We start from the raw sequence: 21,334 nt of genomic DNA on the forward strand, positions 1-21,334 counted from the left end.
TTTGAACACCACTCCCCAGCTCAAGGGCCGCCCTGGGAGTGATTCTGGCAGAAAGACATGGCCCTTGTACTGGGAGACCTGAACTCAGAAGTCCTCTTGAGGCCTGCATTGATGGAAGAAACATTTTTATTTCTCGTATTAAAGAAAAAGAGTTCACATAGGTCACAGTGCTATGAACCTGAGTAAAACCAGGGAAGGGATGAAATTACAAAATGCTCTTGGGGAACTTCCCCTTTCTCCCTAAGGCTATCCAGGGAGAGAGAAGAAAAGGTCCCAACAGTGGGGTCGAGTCTCGGAGGGCCTTCCTGGCAAAGTGAGTCCATGTTTTGAGCCCAGCTGCTTGTTAGCATATGTATAAATTAGAGAAAAATGGAGGATGTTGGTAGGAACCAAAACTTGTGGCCCTCTTCCTCTTTCTGAGTTCCAAGGTTGGCAAACATGGTGGTATATTTCACTACGCTGCAATTCAACTCTTGGTAAAAAATACTCATCATTGTGAGAATCATTGCATGAGCACTGAACACACTGACCTTCATCAGCTTTAAGAAAATGGATGAGACTGGCTGCTACAAAGAGGCATCTGCAGAGCATTTGAGAAGGGCCCAGAATACAGAGAATGAATTGCTAGGATTTTCTGTGTTCACTCTTATTTGCTTGGCCTCAAACATGGGAATGAAAATGTTCTAAATACACACACGTACATATATGTGTACATGTTAGAGGTTTAGTGAAAAGTCAGCCAGCATAGGTTAGAAATCCTGCTCTGCCATATACTGAGGACACAAGGTTGTCTGTTTGTTTTTAACTTTTTTGTATTTCACTTGTATTTCTAATTTCTAAAATGAGAAGAGGAAGAGGGAGGGGGAGGGGGAGGTGGTGATCACCAACTTTTGCAATGAGATCTGGTAATAATGTATGTTAAGTATTTGCTCAATGTAGAGCAAAATACCCACATTCCCAACATGTTAATTACTTTAATAATATTGATGGTAGTTATTAAAGAAGATGGAAATTTGAGATAAGAAAAAGAAATCCCATAAATAATAACTTGGATACTCACAGCTGACAAGGTAAAGAACTTAAGCAAAAGAAATAAGGAACTTAAGCAACAATCAGGTTAAAGATTTCCCTTTCCAGGGGATAGAGGTGACTTGAGAGACAAACAGGCTTATGTTAAAATATCAGCTCTGACATTTTGAATGAGCAACCTTATCTTTCTCAGCCTCCTTTGACTTCTCTGTAAAATAGAGGGAACATTGTGTTCCTGTCAACTTGAAATGAAAATGCACAGGTGTGATGTGGCCTCAGTGCTCACTACACTCCTCCCTGATTCCTACCTTTTCCCCAATCCTTTTCCAACCAAACTGAAAGCTCCTCAAAAGCAAGAGTCAAACACCAGTCCTTAAAAAAAAAAAAAAACCAGTCCTTTAAGGCACCTGACACAGTGGTCCACAGAGAGGCAGTTATCACTCAGTTGATTTTGAATTTGCCATTCTCTCTTCATGGTTCAAGGCCCTATCCCTCTCCCAGATAAGTGTGAATGATCTAAAAAATAATCTTGTCTAATCTTCTCTACTTGCTCATTAAAAGAAGAAAAACAATCCAGGGCAGAACCTGCATTTTGAAAGGATTTGATTTTATTCTTTCCTTTGTGCTGGAGTAATTTTTGCTTTTCTTGCCTTGTGCACACACTTGAGCCCCATGGTGATTAAAGGTCATGGTGAGCAAGCCCCACCTCCACTCAGGTGTCTCCTATTTGTGTCTAGGCAGTAAGAAGAATTGCAAAATTCATTCTCCTCTTTTCTTTAGCCCATAACCCTCTAGGATGTATGTTGGTGATAAGGGAGCATAAAATTAAGCACTACCCTATGTTCACAAAACAGAGTAAAGCTACCTGTCCCCCAAAGCAGCCAACTTTCCCATGAGGTGTGGGGTATCCTATTGGTTCTGGGTACATTCCATTGTTCTCTGTCTCTTCCCAGGAGACACTGCACATCACCACAATTCACCTGAAGACTACCCCAACATCCAGCAGAGGATCAAAACGAGGGAAAGGAAATGTATATTAGTTTGAAAATTTTGCAGTGGATGATGGCTCAAATATGAATGGCTTACATCTACCCAGCACTAGACCAGGTGAAATTTGAGACCCAGGCAAGTCTAAGCTACATACCTAACCCTCAAGGGATGTATAGTCCAGTAGCTGATTTTCAGCTGAGACTTCACACTAGTATTCCCAAGTGTGGCATTGCCTTTGTCCTCTCACACAGCTGAGCTGGCATGCTATGTCTTCAGTCTTTTAGAATAAGGCTCTGGAAACCACAGATTCTCAAAAGCCAAATGTGGTGGGTAATTTTATGTATCGACTTGACTGAGCTAAGGGATGCCCAGATTTCTGGATGTGTGTCTACGTGCTTCTGAAAGAGATTAGTATTTGAATCAGTAGCCCTCACTCATCTGGTTGGGCATCATCCAATCCTTTGAGGGCCTGCATAGAACAAAAAGGCAGAGGAAGGGCAAATTTGCTCTCTTTGCTCCAGCTGGGATATCCATCTTCACCTCCCCTCAAACATTGGTGCTTCTGGTTCTCAGGCCTTCAAACTTGGACCAGGACTCACAGTTGGCTCCCTGGTTCTTGGGCCCTTGGACTTGGACTGAATTACAGTGCCAGCTTTCCTGGTCTACCAGTCTGCAAATAGCAGATCATGGGGTTTTTGGCTTTGATAATTGTGTGAACTAATTTCTATAATAAATTTCTGCTTGTACTTATCTATCTACCTATCTATCTATCTATCTCTCTATCTATCTATCTACTTATCCATCCTATTGGTTCTGTTTCTCTGGAGAACCCTGACTAATACACCTGGAAATCACTTTGTCTCTCTATTTTCCTCTCCACACAATCTGAAATATCACTGTTGGGCTCTTTTCCCAAACACTGCTCCATTATACTGCCCTAAAACCAGCAGTGGCTACCTATTATGTTGCACATTAGGACTCCATTTTTAATTTATCTTTAGAAATCATTCTGGAATTCTGGAAGGAAAGTAAATTGGCAGGGGTGGAGGTTGGTGAGAGAGACCCAGGTTCCTCTAGTCATCTCAGGTGTTGAGCTTGTTCTAAATCCATGCTTCATAAACTTTTTTGTGCATGACCTAAAGCAAGAAATATATTTAACCTGATAGCTATGCACACATACACATGCATGCATGTACAACTACACACGTGAATGAAACAATAATTGCAGAAGACTAAACTTACTATGTGTGGCAACAGCAATATTTTCTGTTCCACTTTAGTTCTTTTAATTTTTAGTACTCGATGCAACCACCTTTGAAATTCACAATCCATTAATGGCTCACAAGCTGCAGCTGGAAAGTACTGTCTAAAGTTTACAGTGAGAGAAGATGGTGGAATAGAAGGACGTGCACTCACTCCCTCTTGAGAGAGCACTGGAATCACAACTAACTGCTGAACAATCATTGACAAGAAGACACTGAAACTCACCAAAAAAGATACCCCACATCCAAAGACAAAGGAGAAGCCCCAGTGAGATGGTAGGAGGAGCACAATCACAATAAAATCAAATCCCATAACTGCTGGGTGGGTGACTCACAGACTGGAGAACACTTATACCACAGAGTCCACCGACTGGAGTGAAGGTTCTGAGTCCCACGTCAGGCTTCCCAACCTGGAGGTCTAGCAATGGGAGGAGGAATTCCCAGAGAATCAGACTTTGAATGCTAGTGGGATTTGATTGCAGGACTTCGACAGGACTGGGGGAAACAGAGACTCCACTCTTGGAGGGCACGCAAAGTAGTGTGTGCATCAGGACCCAGGGGGAAGGAGAAGTGACCCCATAGGAGACTGAACCAGACCTACCTGCTAGTGTTGGAGAGTCTCCTGCAGAGGCGGGGGTTGGCTGTGGCTCACTGCAGGGACAAGGACACTGACAACAGAAATTTTGGGAAGTACCCCTTGGCGTGAGCCCTCCCAGAGTCCGCCATTAGCCCCACTAAAGAGCCTGTAGCCTCCAGTGCTAGGTCGCCTCAGGCCAAACAACCAAGAGGGAGGGAACGCAGCCCCACCCATCAGCAGACAAGTGGATTAAAGTTTTACTAAGCTCTTCCCACCAGAGCAACACCCGGCTCTACCCACCACCAGTCCCTCCCATCAGGAAGCTTGCACAAGCCTCTTAGATAGCCTCATCCATGAGAGGGCAGACAGCAGAAGCAAGAAGAACTACAATCCTGCAGCCTGTAGAACAAAAACCACATTCAAAGAAAGATAGACAAGATGAAAAGGCAGAGTGCTATGTACCAGATGAAGGAACAAGATAAAACCCCAGAAAAACAACTAAATGAAGTGGAGATAGGCAACCTTCCAGAAAAAGAATTCAGAATAATGATGGTGAAGATGATCCAGGACCTCAGAAAAAGAATGGAGGCAAAGATGGAGAAGATGCAAGAAATGTTTAACAAAGACCTAGAAGAATTAAAGAACAAACACCCAGAAGAATTAAAGAACAAACAGAGATGAACAATACAATAACTGAAATGAAAAATACACTAGAAGGAATCAATAGCAGAGTAACTGAGGCAGAAGAATGGATAAGTGACCTGGAAGACAGAATGGTGGAATTCACTCTCGCAGAACAGAATAAAGAAAAAAGAATGAAAGAAATGAAGACAGCCTAAGAGACCTCTGGGACAACATTAAAAACACCAACATTCACATTATAGGGGTCCCAGAAGGAAAAGAGAGAGAGAAAGGACCAGAGAAAATATTTGAAGAGATTAGAGTCGAAAACTTCCCTAACATGGGAAAGGAAATAGCCACCCAAGTCCAGGACGCGCAGAGAGTCCCAGGCAAGATAAACCCAAGGAGAAAAATGCTGAGATGCATAGTAATCAGACTGACAAAAATTAAAGACAAAGAAAAATTATTAAAATCAACAAGGGAAAAATTATAAATAACATACAAGGGAACTCCCATAAGGTTAACAGCTGATTTCTCAGCAGAAACTCTACAAGCCGGAAGGGAGTGGCATGACATATTTAAAGTGATGAAAGGGAAGAACCTACAACCAAGATTACTCTACCCGGCAAGGATCTCATTCAGATTCGATGGAGAAATCAAAAGCTTTACAGACAAGCAAAAGCTAAGAGAGTTCAGCACCACCAAACCAACTCTGCAACAAACACTAAAGGAACTTCTCTAAGTGGGAAACACAAGAGAGGGAAGGACCTACAAAAACAAACCCAAAACAATGAAGAAAATGGTCATAGGAACATGCATATCGATAATTACCTTAAACGTGAATGGACTAAATGCTCCAACCAAAAGACACAGGCTTGCTGAATGGATACAAAAACAAGACCCATATATATGCTGTCTTCAAGAGACCCACTTCAGACCTAGGGACACATACAGACTGAAAGTGAGGGGATGGAAAAAAATATTCCATGCAAATGGAAATCAAAAGAAAGCTGGAGTAGCAATACTCATATAGATAAAATAGACTTTAAAATAAAGAATGTTACAAGAGACAAGGAAGGATACTACATAATGATCAAGGGGTCAATCCAAGAAGAAGATATAACAATTATAAATATATATGCACCCAACATAGGAGCACCTCAATACATAAGGCAACTGCTAACAACTATAAAAGAGGAAATCGACAGTAACACAGTAATAGTGGGGGACTTTAACACCTCACTTACACCAGTGGACAGATCAACCAGACAGAAAATTAATAAAGAAACACAGCTTTAAATGACACAATAGACCAGATAGATTTAACTGATATTTATAGGACATTCCATCCGAAAACAGCAGATTACACTTTCTTCTCAAGTGCGCACAGAACATTCTCCAGGATAGATCACATCTTGGGTCACAAATCAAGCCTCAGTAAATTCAAGAAAATTGAAATCATATCAAGCATGTTTTCCAACCACAATGCTATGAGATTAGAAATAAATTACAGGGGAAAAAAGTAAGAAAACACAAACACATAGAGGCTAAATAATACATTACTAAATAACCGAGAGATCACTGAAGACATCAAAGAGGAAATCAAAAAATACCTAGAGACAAATGACAACAAAAACACGATGATCCAAAACCTATGGGATGCAGCAAAAGCAGTTCTAAGAGGAAAGTTTATAGTAATACAATCTTACCTCAAGAACCAAGAAAAATCTGAAATATACAATCTAACCTTACACCTAAAGGAACTAGAGAAAAAAAAACAAACAAAATCCAAAGTTACTAGAAGGAAAGAAATCATAAAGATCAGAGCAGAAATAAATGAAATAGAAACAAAGAAAACAACAGCAAAGATCAATAAAACTAAAAGCTGGTTCTTTGAGAAGATAAAATTGAAAAACCTTTAGCCAGACTCATCAAGAAAAAGAGGGAGAGGACTCAAATCAATAAAATTAGAAATGAAAAAGGAGAAGTTACAACGGACACCGCAGAAATACAAAGCATCATAAGAGACTGCTACAAGCAACTCTATGCCAATAAAATGGACAACCTGGAAGAAATGGACAAATACATAGATAATCCTAAAGATGCCACCAGAAAACTACTAGAGCTTATCATTGAATTTGGCAAAATTTCAGGATACAAAATTAATGCACAGAAATCTCTTGCATTCCTATACACTAACAACGAAAGATCAGAAAGAGAAATTAAGGAAACAATCCCATTCACCATCACAACAAAAAGAATAAAATACCTAGGAATAAACCTACCTAAGGAGGTAAAAGACCTGTACTCAGACAACTGTAAGACAATGATGAAAGAAATCAAAGATGACACAAACTGATGGAGAGATATACCATGTTCTTGGATTGGAAGAATCAATATTGTGAAAATGACTATACTATGCAAAGCAATCTACAGATTCAATGCAATCTCTGTCAAATTACCAATGGCAGTTTTTTACAGAACTGGAACAAAATACCTTAAAATTTGTATGGAGACACAAAAGACCCTGAATAGCCAAAGCAAACTTGAGGGAAAAAAAAACAGAGCTGGAGGAATCAGACTCCCTGACTTCATACTATATTACAAAGCTACAGTAATCAAGACAATATGGTACTGGCACAAAAACAGAAATATAGATCAATGGAACAGGATAGAAAGCCCAGAGATAAACCCACGCACATATGGTCACCTTATCTTTGATAAAGGAGGCAAGCATATACAGTGGAGAAAAGACAGCCTCTTCAATAAGTGTTGCTGGGAAAATTGGACAGATACATGTAAAAGTATGAAATTAGAACACTCCCTGACACCATGCACAAAAATAAACTCAAAATGGATTAGAGACCTAAATGTAAGATCGGATACTATAAAACTCTTAGAGGGAAACATAGGAAGAATGCTCTTTGACATAAATCACAGCAAGATCTTTTTTGATCCACCTCCTAGAGTAAGGGAAATAAAAACAAAACTAAACAAATGGGACCTAATGAAACTTCAAAGCTTTTGCACAGCAAAGGAAACTGTAAACAAGATGAAAAGACAGCCTTCAGAATGGGAGAAAATATTTGCAAATGAATCAATGGACAAAGGATTAATCTCCAAAATATATAAACAGCTCATTCACCTCAATATTAAAGAAACAAACAACCCAATCCAAAAATGGGCAGAAGACCTAAATAGACATTTCTCCAAAGAAGACATACAGATGGCCAAGAGGCACGTGAAAAGTTGCTCAACATCACTAATTATTAGAGAAATGCAAATCAAAACTACAATGAGGTATCATCCCACACCAGTTAGAATGGGCATCATCAGAAAATCTACAAACAACAAATGCTGGAGAGGGTGTGGAGAAAAGGGAACCCTCTTGCACTGTTGGTGGGAATGTAAATTGATACAACCACTATGGAGAACAGTATGGAGGTTCCTTAATAAACTAAAAATAGAACTACCATATGACCCAGCAATCCCATTATTGGGCTTGTACCCTGAGAAAACCATAATTCAAAAAGACACATGCACCCCAATGTTCATTGCAGCACTATTTACAATAGCCAGGCCATGGAAGCAACCTAAATGCCCAACGACAGATGAATGGATAAAGAAGATGTGGTACATATATACAATGGAATATTACTCAGCCATAAAAAGGAATGAAATTGGGTCATTTGTAGAGACGTGGATGGACCTAGAGACTGTCATACAGAGTGAAGTAAGTCAGAAACAGAAAAACAGATATCATATATTAATGCATATATGTGGAATCTAGAAAAATGGTACAGACGAACCGATTTGTAAGGCAGAAATAGAGACACAGATGTAGAGAACAAACGTATAGACATCAAGGGGGGGAGATTGGGGGTGGGGGGGGCAGGTGGTGGTGGGATGAATTGGGAGATTGGGATTGACATATATACACTAATAGGCATAAAAGAGATAACTAATAAGAACCTGCTGTATAAAAAATTTAAATTAAAAAAATAAAGTTTACAGTGAGATTAACATTAATTCCTTTGCTTTCATAACACTGTGAAGAATTAGAGTAGATTCTAATATCATAATTACCATATTTAAAATGAGAAAAAGTAGGGTTCAAATATCAATTAACATGCCTACAGTCACTCAGCTAATTGGGGCCAAAGCCCCACATTTCCACTGTGCCAGGCATGCCTCCCAACATGCCAGACTCCCTGGCATGTTGTTGGAATAGATAGTGGAGGTGTTAGTCACGATTCTTTCAGGGGCAAGTAACAGAAGGTCCACCTGAAATGGCTTACATTATAATGAAAAACTGGTCATTATCTTACATAATTAGCTTAGAAGTCAAGTTGATTATTTCAGCAGCTCAAAAACATCTTCAAAGACTCCGGTTCTGTCATCAACTCTGTCATCCTTCGTATGTTCTTTGTATCTTCAGATAATTCCTCTCATGGTCTCAAGATAACAGTCCAACCATGGCAGCCTCAGGAACCATTTCCAAAGCCCAGTCCTTTCCTTTTCTCCCTGTGTAAGGGTGCGGGATACTTTCCCAGAGTCACCTGTATCTCATTGTGTAGAATTGAGGCCCTGCAAGCCTGTCCTATCCTAATCACTGGCAAAGGCAGAGGAATTCCATAAAGGGTTCAGAATCAGCCTGTGGGACTGAGGAGGGGCCGAATTTCTCCAGAATTCTGTGGCTTCACAAGACCCAAACTAATTCCAACTTCCATTCCCCAGGAAGCAAGTTGGAGTGGAGGGGTGGTAATAATAGAGTAGGCAAGCAAGAGTGTCCCTTTACAGTGGGTACGAATAAGAATTCCCAGAAGGTGAAGGGCGCCACAGTACCTCTCTTCCCATGTCCTTTGTTTCTAGTTAGAAGGACTAATCCCTTCAACTTCTACTTGGGTTGCTTCCATATTCTCCTCTAGCTGCCTTTGGCCCCTTAACTGTGTCAGTTCCTGTTTATCCATTCTAAGCCAGTTCACACCCTCTCCATCCATTCTTCACCATCAACCTCATTCTTTCAGGCAGTTACTCACCCACTAGTCATTCTTTTCCTGTTTAATGAACACCTGCTATATGACAGAAGCTGAACTAAGCTATAGGAAAACAAAGACGAAGAAGGCACAGTCTCAGCTTATAATATCCAAAGGTCTTATTTTACACGCAATGCACACACACATATACTCAAATTTGGCATCTGCTGTTCTGAATGTAAAGCATGGCACGGAGCCCCCGGTCTCTAGGAAACAGAGCGGGAGGCACAGATCAAAGTGATGGGAGTTTACTTGGGAGGTGCGAACCCTTGGGCAGTGGGGTGAGAAAAAAAGGATTAAGGCTGAAAGAAGCAAGGAAGGAAGGAAAAGGGAAGCAGGAAAGATGGGAAGCAGTGTGTTGTGATGTTTCTACGCTGGCTACTGCCTCACAAGGTACAGCTGAGACACTGCAGGCAGCTTCGGAGGGGCTTCCACTGGATAGGAATACAGGGATTGTCCCCGTGGCCTCAAGGGGAAACCTTGCCTCAGAGTAGCCCGCAGAGAGAGAAGGAAAAGAAATTAACCGGCCTGACTTCCTCCTATCTCTGGATTCCCAATGGTCAAAGTTAACCCTCTGAACTTCTGGGTGTGTCATGTGGCCCCTTTGGCGGCCCCTTGTGATGCCAGATTCCAAGCCCTGTGCTGTGGAATTTCACCCAATTACAAAAGTAGAGGGGCACGTGCTCTGTGACTGACAGCCAGAATGGGGCAACTGAAGCCTGGGTGAAGGCGCTCAGTCCCCATCTATTACACTAATGGCCCTGCAGGGATAATATGGGCGGGATCTTCTCTCCTTTGTTTCATCTCTTCTTTGAATGATATTTTAATCTTACACCCTTTAGCCCATGCCAACTGTGATATGTAATATTGTAACTTACAATAAAAATATATATTTGGTCTTCTTCCCAGTTTCTGGCATAAAGCTCTGAGCACCCTCGGAATTTCCCAAGTGTTGAGAGTGATAAAGTTGTCCTTTATTATGTTAATAGTGGCTTGGAAAACACCTAAGGATGCTGATTGTCAGGGGGACCAACCACGTGATAAGAGGGTTGGAACTTTCAATCTCACCCCCTGACCTCCAGGGAGAGGGGCTGGAGTTTTGACTCAATCTCCTATGGCCAATGATTTACTCAATCATACCTATGTAATGAAACCTCCATTAAAAAAGCCAAAAGATTGGGGTTCGAAGAGATTCCAGGCTGGTGAAAACTGTAGATTTGGGGAGAGTGATGTGCTTGGAGAGGGCATGGAAACTTCTGTCCTTTCCCCATACCTTGCTCTATGTATATCTTCCATCTGGATATTCCTGAGTGATACGTCTTTATAATAATACAGTGATCTAGTAAGTAAAATATTTCTATGAGCCACTCTAGCAAATTAATGGAACCCAAGACGGGGGTGTCGCTGGAACCCCCGATTTATAGCTAGTAGGTCAGAAGTGCAGGTAACGACCTGAGTTTGCCACTGGCCTCTGAAGTGGAGGAGGCGGGGATGGAGGGGTGAGGGTGGGTGTCTTCTAGTACTGAGTCTTGTAGCCCTTGTGGAATCCAATACTATCTCCTGGTGGATAGTGCCAGAATTAAGTTGAATTGTAGGACCCCCAGCTGGTGTAAGCCAATTCCTTGTTGGTGTGAAGAACCCACTCCAATCCTCCACATTGAAATTGGGTCCAGAACCCGTAATGATATCAATAACTGTCCTGATGGTAACAGCCAACCTGAGGTTTCCTCTGTTACTGAAGAGAGCCAATAGCTGGCTTCAATATTCCTTCCCTGCTTGATGGAAACCGGCTGGTTAAACACGTGTTTCTACTGTTCCTCCAATTGCCATTAGCCTTCACCACGACACCTGTTGAAACTCCTGCTGTAACACGCATCCCTTTGAGTAAATGCAGTGAATTAGAAAGGGGGTTGAGATTATTCTGCTTTTCTGCAAAACCGAAAGAGGAAGAAACAACTCCAAGAGGTCTGGAACAGAGTTTCTCAAACTTTATGGCCCATAAGAATAACAGGACGACTGGTTAAAAGACAGATTCTGGGACCCACCCCTAGGGATTCTTATTCCCAAGATCTGAGTTGGGGCTTGATCATTTGCATTTCTAACAAGAATCTAGTTGATTCTGATGTCAGTGCAAGGACCACATTTGAGGAGTGCTGGTATTAGAGGAGAAGGAATAGGCAAATATTGGTGTCTTGACTTAAATCTTTACTAGCCAGACCAAAAGGAGCACATTTCCTGCAAAATCTCACAATCTAGTGAGGGGTATGTACATCTCTAATCTAGGAATATGTACAAAATACTGTTGAAATAAATTTCTAGGCCCAAGATGGAGCGGCTCCTGCCTGAGATGCCACATCAACAAACCAAAACTTACATAACTTTTGTGTTCCTGTAAATGCTTCTCTTGATCAGAAACACAGTATATCCAGTCAGCCAATCCCCAAACACCAGACCACCTCTGGCTTCTTGCCCCAAACAAGGTTGACTATTTGTCCCCAGCCAAGCAGATATTTTCTATTTGTCTCTTCCTTGTTCTTTATTCTTTAACCTATAAAAGCTTCTTGCTTTCTGCTCCCTTTGGCAGTTCTCCATTCGTACCATCCAAATTATCTTCTTTCATCGTTTTTAAACAGTTTTTGGCAAGTTTTGTGAAACACCACAAAAGCCCTAGCCCGGCAGCACATCCCCATTAGGTATTAATTTGTCTCCTAGAGACCCAAGGCTTAGCTAAAGTAACGGGATCCTCACGTTTCAAAGACCTGAGTGTGCCACCTCCCGGCACACCTGCTTATTTTAAGTCTAAGAACTGTGGTCCAGGAAGCCATAGATATCTACAAAAATGGCAAAATCTTACTAAGACAACCTAGAATTACAATGGCCGTCATGGGGAACTTTCCAATTAGGTAAGATTGTTCATTTAAGAAGTGCACCTGAAAGCAAGGGTTCCCAAATCAACAAACAGAATAGGATATCTATTTTAATTGGCATGCAGAAGCCTCCAAAAGCTTCAAGATTCCAATAAAAGCATCATTGAAAGACTCATTGTAAAAGGCTAATGAGGGCTTCCCTGGTGGCGCAGTGGTTGAGAATCTGCCTGCCAATGCAGGGGACACGGGTTCGAGCCCTGGTCTGGGAAGATCCCACATGCCGTGGAGCAACTGGGCCCGTGAGCCACAACTACTGAGCCTGCGCGTCTGGAGCCTGTGCTCCGGCAACAAGAGAGGCCGCGACAGTGAGAGGCCCGCGCACCGCGATGAAGAGTGGCCCCCGCTCGCCACAACCAAAGAAAGCCCTCGCACAGAAACGAAGACCCAACACAGCCAAAAATAAATAAATTTAAGAACAGTTTAAAAAAAAAAAAAAGGCTAATGAAAAATTAAAGACCAAAGAGGTGATTCCTACTGACACCTGTACCCTCCGTTACCTGAGTACTCACTAAGCCTGCACTGAATTGCTTTTCCACTCTGAAGAGACCCCAAGGCCGTAACTAAAAGCCCACCAAGTCAGTTACCTTATAGCTGCAACAGCTTTAAAGCCAGAAACCTGCAACACCTGGGCCTCCTCCATTGCACCCTCCTGGGGTCCATTGGCAAAACAAATCGTCTCATTGGCATTCACTTAGGACACTGGAAAAAAGGTTTTGTCAAATCCTTCCACGGCAACTCGAATGCCCCCATCTCTACCCTCGAAAGAGGGCCCCTTCCAGGGTTGACCAGACTCGCAGAGATTCTCCAGTCAACTGTTATCAGTTATTGCCTTCAACAGCCCAGGAGAAGCTAAAATTAAAATTAATGAAAAGTCTTGTCACGTTCTCACAGACACAGGGCTACACTCTCTACTTGAAACCCTACTCAATCTGGAGCCTGCAGATGGGATCCTAGGAAAACCAGCAGAAGCCAAGGAAGGGTGAGAATTCTTACCAGCATCAGCTCGCTCGGATCTCTGTAGTGCCCCGTTGAGAAAGGTAAAATTTCAAGTTTTCCCTTCCTTTCCGAAGCCTGAGCCCTTGGTTGTGGATCCTTTCTCTCCCAGGAACAGCCGTTGCCTCCTTGTTTGTCTCATTTTGTGTCCTGCCAACTTGGCGTGACTTTCTGCCTGCCTGGGGCACACAGGTTGTCAGTTCTTACTTGTGCAGGCAGCTCAACCATCCAGTTGGGGGCCCCAAAATACGGCCCGACAGAAATGTGGATTGCACTCCGTTTGCAGCTCGTATATGGCCGGACAGGAAATGGGATGTACTTCATTTGTGGCTTGGGGCCTACTGACCGTGGCCAGCTCTCAGAGGAATTGTCTAGGTCTGTCTTTTTTTTTTGGACTATCTTGGGGAGTGGCTCTGGATCTTGGGAGGGTGGTATCCTTTGCATCCGTGGTGGGCGTAAGGACGTAGGACCCCCAAACCGGGGTTCCCAGCCTCAGCAGGCACCACGTGCATGAGAAGGAAGTAAAGAGCCCAGAAACTGTAAGGAACCACTGCAGCCTTGACAACACCCAGGAGCCGTGCTTCTGTTCAGCTGCAGGTGAGAGCCCTTTTATGTTGGGAGAGAGAGGGGATGTGCTAATAAGAGATGGAAACTCCCAAGACTGTAGTAGGATGGGGACGTAAAGCCCATGTTAATTGATGTAAATAAAGCAAGCAGGGTATCCTGCACACTTGAGTGCATGGGCTGAGATTTATACCCATTACACTGAGTCTGACATTGCATATTTGGAGATATGAGAATAGCTATGAAAGAAACAGCCCCCAAATCAGAAAGCTGGGAATGCACAGGTGGAATTCCACTAAAACAAGGCTCTGTAAGTAAGTGCATCCCTGCTGAGTGTGGTGCTCTCTGACGACAGGGAAGACGGTTTTCTTTCCGTCTGTGGAATGTTTTACTGTTGTGGGTTCAAAGCTGTGTACCTGAGGAGATGTTTCCAGTCAAAGACCTAAACTCAGGTGGGCTCAGCACACCCAGATTGGCCTAAATCAGCATGGGGGAATGAGTGGGGAAAAGAAGGCAGCTTGTTCCTTTGTCCCAGAGTCTCACTTTGGGGACGTAAACCGAGGAAGGGGACTTGGGCTTACTCAAGCCTTCCTGGATGGGACGATTTGGTCATCTTTAGGCTCTAGTCTCTGTCGTTCTCTGCGGTGTGGGGAGGAAATGGTGCAGAGGCTAAGCACAGCCTTTCTGTTGAATTAACTTTATTCTAGTTACGAGTTAGGGATTAAACTTTTGCTGATTTCTTTACTCTCCTCATCATGAAAACTGATTTTCTGCCATTCAGGGAAAAAAAGGAGAAATTGTGAGGAAGAGGCAGAGTCTTCAGTTGGCAACAGGGTAGAAAACGGTAAACTCTCTTTATCCAGGATCTTGACAAGCTCAAAAATAAAAAAAACAACCAGAATATTTTTATGGTATCAACCCTAATGTCTGGATCACCAGACTGAATTATATCCAATATCAGTTTGGTGGCTATATTCAACAAATATTTTATTTATTTATTTATTTATTTGGCTGTGTTGGGTCTTTGTTGCTGCGCATAGGCTTTCTCTAGTTGCAGTGAGCGGGGGCTACTCTTCGTTGCAGTGCACGGGCTTCTCATTGCGATGGCTTTTCTTGTTGCAGAGCACGGGCTCTAGGCGCACGGGCTTCAGTAGTTGTGGCTCACAGGCTGTAGAGCACAGGCTCAGTAGTTGTGGCGCATGGGCTTAGTTGCTCCGTGGCATGTGGGATCTTCCCGGACCGGGGCTCAAACCCATGTCCCCTGCATTGGCTGGCAGATTCTTAACCACTGCACCACCAGGGAAGTCCCTATTCAACGAATATTAAACACCTACTGTGTACCAGGCATCGTTTTAGGTGTGAGGGATACACCGGTGAGCAACGACTACTCTCCTGAAGCTATGTTCTGGTGGGAGAGATGGACAATAAACAGACAGATGCATATGTCAATTTGTGATAAGTGTTATAAAGGAAAGACAGCAGGGTGAGGGAGTAAAGAGCGATGGAGCAGGAGTGTTTTCCCTCCATTTCTCCAGAGGTCTGGAGCTCATTTGCACCTCAGGACTTCTGCAGTCTGGATCCTCCTCCTCTTTGTGTCAGCGCTTCCTTTTTGCCAAGTTACCTCTCACGATCCTTCAGAGCTCAGCCCCAAATCGCTTCCTGAAGAAAGCCTTCTCCGGCCCTCCAGAAGAGACCAAGGTCAGGTTCCTGCTCAATTACAGCACCTGAGCTTCTTTGCTGTACTGAGGACACTTACAGTGCTGTGTATGGGATGCTTTAATACCTTTGTCTCTTCTAGACCGTAAGCTCACAAAAGCAGAAATTCTGCCTTGTTCACTGCTGAATCCTTACAACCTTGTAGTCTGCAGAGTAGGGACCCAACAAATAACTGCTGAGTATCTGAATAACTTTCAGTATGCCAGAATACTCAATTAGAGAAGTCCCCTTCCCAAGGTTGCTTACAAAACACTGTGCTTAATGTTACAGGCCATTTACATAATTTTGGCATTTTTTTTCTGTAGCAAGATTAATCTACATAATTTGGTTTCATTGGACTGTGAATATCAGTATTAATGTATGACGTCACTAACCTCCTCTATTCCACCTTAACAATCTTCATGGCCCTCGGAAACCTGTGCTGACTGAACTACAAGTTAAAATGAATAACCTTTTATTCGTAAAAGATCGAGTCATAAATAGGCAGAATCAACCCATGCTTTTATTTCCATTGCATATAAAAATTTCATATGAAGGTATTGATGTACAGTACTATCCCCATGGGCTGTAAGAGAGGCTAAGAAACCACTAAAAGAATCATCATTTGTAATGCTCACACACAATTTACCACTCTGAAAACATATCCAAAGAAATCAAATTAAAAACAACTAAAATCAGTAAGGATGTTTTTTTGTAATTATACTGTCCCCGTTGTACTGTTTAAAACAAAAGTAATCAAATTCCTTTGGGCCAGGGCTGCTAAAATCTACAGTTTGTGTCAAAAAAAAAAAATAAAAGAAAAGACAGAAAGAAAGAAAAGAAAAGGAGGCTCATTTTTTCTAGAAGAAGAATCTCTCCTTTCACTAAGTCACACATCCTGAGGGCTGGGCCACTGGGAATTTTTCATAGCTTTTAGGAGCTGTGCAAGGTTGAATTTAAAAACTCTAAAGCAATGTAAGTTTTGCTGAAACAGATTCTAGAGAATGGTGAATCCATTATGCCGTGTGAATTGGCATCATATAAAACTTTGTGTTTAAATATATGGATTTACATACATAAGGAAATTTGGCTCATCTTAGTTGAAGGGTTAAAAAAATGACCTTTTTCATATTATATATTTCCTTAACATGACAGGAAGCCAAGGAATAAATTACTGACACACGTGACCTACGGCTCTAGTTTCAAATCAAATTCATTTGCCCACGTGCTCTAGAAGACTTCTAAAGTCTAAAAAGACTTTTTATAATCACTGGACAAGAATATATCTTCCCAGTAGTGTTTGAAAATAAAAAATCAAATGTAACTAACTAAAGTAGCTCAGTTAGTATCCGATAGGGAAAAATCACCATCATATATGCCATGCTGCTTCATGGCAAAAAGTACTTAAGGGCTTGTCTCTCAAAAGGGTCTCAGAATGCTCCAGAGGTTGTCTGTGTTTCTGTAAAATCCAGCTGTTGCCAGAAATCCAACAGATTCAAAGCTCAGATGTAAAATGCCCAGCCCTAGCCCCACCATTACCTAACTTTCAAATGCAGCAAAACAGAAGAAAATATTGATTAAAGTTAAGGCACAGCCCTGGGACCAAAGACCTGCAGCTATGTTTTCTTAATTTTATATACCTTTATGTATTTTATAGTTTTCTTGAATCTTCCATAAACAAGCTCTAAGGTGACAAGACTATTTTATAGAAGAAAAGAAAATGTACAAGGAGTATGTATACACACCATTCATTCTCTCACCAAGAGTTTCCAAATATAGCAACACCATCCCATTGCGGGATGATGTTTTAATAAGAACTGATAATTTACAATTAACATTACAGTATGTACATTACAATAAATACATGGTTGTAAACAGACAAACAAGACTGTATTACCGGTAAGGTCATTTGGTGAGAAAAAAAATGCATGGCACAAAAAATAAATAATGCATTCAAAGAGTATCATAAAGCTTTCTGTAAAATCCACTTCATTCAAGTTTTTTTTCCTTGTCTGCAATTTGTTCTATCTACATTATTTTCTTGTGAATTTTAAGTGACGTAAAAGAAAATTAAAACAGCATTATTGTGTTTAGTAACTTGCAAGCTGAAATGTACTGGTTTTATGCAAACTTGGACATTTTCTTCCCCGTACAGTACCCAGATATTGCATTTTCTTATGGCATTTTAGGAAACATAAAGTCACTTGTAAAAGGATATTCTTTTTAAAGCAGTGTATAATTCTGAAGCACACTTTGGCGAAAGAGAAGGGAGAGGAGAAGTAGAGTGTATAGTGCACTAGTCCCTGTCCTTTGGATATTATGTCTCTTCTACAATTTGATTGTCCATCAGTGGATATCTTTACAACATGTGACCATTAAAAACCAACAAATTGCAAAAGAAAAAGCCTCTCTTTTTTAGTGCAGTTATAAATCTTTTCAGGTCTGGATTTGTTTGTGACATATTGCTGTTTAAAATTTTTTTTTTTTTTCATTATTAAGATTCTAGGCACTCTGTGGGGGAAATACCAAGCATTAGGGAGGGGAAGGAATGAGAATATTTTGAGAAAGGAATAAACACTAGATTCTTTGCCTTTTCCTCTAAACCTCCATCAGGGACAAATAAAAATGGAAACAAGTTTCCAAATATTCTTGTGAAGTTTACTTGCCAAACATAAGACTTTCTTTGAAAGTCTGATTTTTACAGGGGAAGGAGGGTGGAAATCTGATAATTAATTGGTAAACTCCTATCCTGTGCTCTGTGTGAAAGATCGGAGCTACATAATTTTTCTATCCAAATTTCTAAGCATCAGTGGATCTCAGGGGATTAAAATAGTGTCTTCAGCTTGGGTCATTTCCCTGGCTGCTGACTTAGTGATTAGTTCCCCAGATGGCTTCTTTTGACATCCCCAATATAAATGTTTTTCAGGGTTACAATTTTATTTACTGTTTTATTTATTTTCCATTTGGTCTGATACTCCTTTAGCCTCTACTTGGGTTCTTGGATATCACTCTAAAAAATGATTATTTGGGCTCCAAACTCTTCACGGAGAAGGTAAACACTTTATTAAGAGCTGAAGTGGGAAGGAAGTCCAAACTAAATAAATGCCCCAAGATGCCAATTGAAGGTAAATACTGGGAATCAATCTCTAAAATTGTAATACATTTCTTGATGCTAAATTTAGCCAACCGTGATCTCTAATGTTTGACTTAGGCAGAATCTTCTTACCCAGCCCAGTATTTTAAAACGGCATTATATTGCCAAATCTCTGGTGCCAAGGGCATCACCAACTTCTTTCTGTCAGTGTATTTAAGGAAGTTCTTCTCCACAAGACATACTTATGGATCAAAGATAACTGATAAATCAAGTGCCACGTGTTACATGGCTGTCCTTTAAGGAAGAGTCATTGCTACACTTAAAATCACTTCTCAGGAATATTCCTCATACAGTTCTTAATCCCACAGTGAAATCAGAGAAACAAAAGAGCATTCATTGTACTGGTCTTCATTAATATATTCTGCTAATATTGTTAAAAAATTACCTAGCTAGCTATTAACGTTTCTTCGTAAATCAAAAGTAAAAGCTAGTCATTATATATGACCTCATGGCAGAAAAGAAAGCTAACTCTAACTTGACTACCTGTTCTTTGCATCAGTCAGCATGGTGGTGATATATCTGATAAGACACCACGCAGTGAATGTGGACAGAGGTTCAAACACACACTGATAATGAAGCAGCACAAGGGGGAAAAGTTCTTACTATGACTGTGAAAACAAAAATGAGCATGAAATGTGTGGGTTATTACAAAGACATGCACTTGTGAAATGAGGGTCTATCGCCACAGCAAAATGTTCTCAGAAGACACTAAGTAGGAAAATATCTAAAAAAGACTGACCATTTTAGCTACTGGGTATTTATATATCTCTCACTTGCTTCAGACAACACCAACTGATGACTGAGTGTCCATGAGGCTTGAGACACATTAGACAGAATGCACATCAAAGTATTGTGGAACAAGTATTCACTTTGCACACGGTGAAGAGAAATGTAAGTGGGGAGCAACTCTGCGTGTCTGAAAAGAGTGAAACGAAAAGCCAGTAAACGAAGACCTACAAAAAGGGTTTCCTGCAACATAAAGTCAATTTTTGTTTTTAAAACATGGAAGTCATTGGTATATAAAACAATGGGTCACTACAAATCAGTTAATTGCTATGACGTCTAAGGTGCAAGTAAAATTTGTAAATTAGGTTTATCCAGTGTAGCACAGATTTGTACTGAAAACTTGCAAGTTACTCCTTAGAAAAAAAATAACCAGTGGCAGATGAAGTTCTGAACGTAGTTTTTTAAATATAATACCTCAATACATTTAATAATAAAAGTAAGCTCTACAAAAAATCTGTTTTACATATCATACAAAATGTAGAGGTCAGTGCAGCTCACTGAACCACACTATTCAGTCAGGTATCAGGAAGACTTGAAATTAGAAAATTATGCAATTTCTGTGGCTCATCTTCTTCCTGGTAACAGCTTCACAACGTGTCCTGTTCCTGACCCACTTGTTGCTTCGCTCCGTCCATGTAATGCCTTCTTGCTGCTGAAAATATTGCAAACAAATAAAAAGGAAAAGAACCCCCAAATCATCTCAACTTTTGGGCTGCCTGATGAGCCACACTCCCTAGAAAACACTTTGGAGTTGATTTTTCTCTGCTTCTTTAGCTCGACCGAGCTGCAATCTTGTGACACTGCTGTTCGTGAAGATGTCCCCCTCGTTCTGATGACATGGAGGTGAAAAAAACTGGTGACGATATTCCTGAGCACTAGACTGAGTCGTCAAGGTCAGTTTTGTTCCGCAAACGTCCTGGCAGATGACAGTGAGGTGTGACCGTAGTTGTGGCATGTGACATGCACTTTGGAAACAATGTTTCTACTTAAAAAAACAAAAAACGCAAACAAAAGGCATGGAAGTCTCTGCCCTGTTATGTGTCGGGCGAGTGGTCTCCGATGGCACAGGCCTCGGGCTGGCTCTCCTCCTCCTCCTCCCCCACGGCTTCCTCTTCCGCCTGCTCATCCAGGGGGATTTCGGTGGACTCCGAGTCTTGAGTGCAGAGCGTCTTGGAGTCACTGCAGCTCGTGTCTTCTTCCACTTGACTCCCACTGTCCTTTTCGGTGTCTGACTCGCCGTCCTCCTCTAAAGTCAGTTCAAACTGGAACTTCTCAGTTTGACCCTGCCGGCCCTCCTCCTGGTCATCCGGCGCCGGGGAGGGGCTCTGAGGAATTGTGCTCTGGTACCACTCACGATTGTCCTCCAAAGTGTCCAAAATGTCCTGGGCGTCGGGATGGACCAGGTCTGCCCACGTCTCCCAGAGAGGATGAACAATGTAGTCTATGAAGCCCACCTGATTAAAAAAAAAAAAAAAAATCTGATTGGGACTAAGAAACAATGGAAAAGGTTAACGAGCCCCCTCCAATGTATCTAATTGATATGTTGAATTAAATTTTTATATATGATATATAGAATTTACAGAAAAATATATAAAATAGACTATGCTCTGAAAATATAACGCTGAACTGAAGACTACTAACCTTAGTTTGGTAAAACAGTCACTATTTTAGGTAGCAGACCAATTAAAAAAATGTTGTTA

General features: G+C 41.4%; 1 protein-coding gene across 6 annotated transcripts in view; it reads right to left on the reverse strand.

Moving 5' to 3' along the window:
• Window positions 1–16,203: 16,203 nt before the first annotated feature.
• The window catches only part of PDE4D (phosphodiesterase 4D), a 714,853-nt gene continuing 709,722 nt past the window's right edge, over window positions 16,204–21,334 (reverse strand). For all 6 annotated transcript variants that reach the window (XM_068535365.1, XM_068535368.1, XM_068535366.1 and 3 more), the window contains one exon: window positions 16,204–21,088. In XM_068535365.1, the coding sequence (XP_068391466.1) occupies window positions 20,669–21,088 (420 nt within the window). In that variant the 3' untranslated portion in view covers window positions 16,204–20,668. The remainder of the gene's footprint in view (window positions 21,089–21,334) is intronic.

The sequence above is a fragment of the Eschrichtius robustus genome, chromosome 2 (assembly GCF_028021215.1).
Source record: "Eschrichtius robustus isolate mEscRob2 chromosome 2, mEscRob2.pri, whole genome shotgun sequence".
Lineage (NCBI taxonomy): Eukaryota > Metazoa > Chordata > Mammalia > Artiodactyla > Eschrichtiidae > Eschrichtius > Eschrichtius robustus.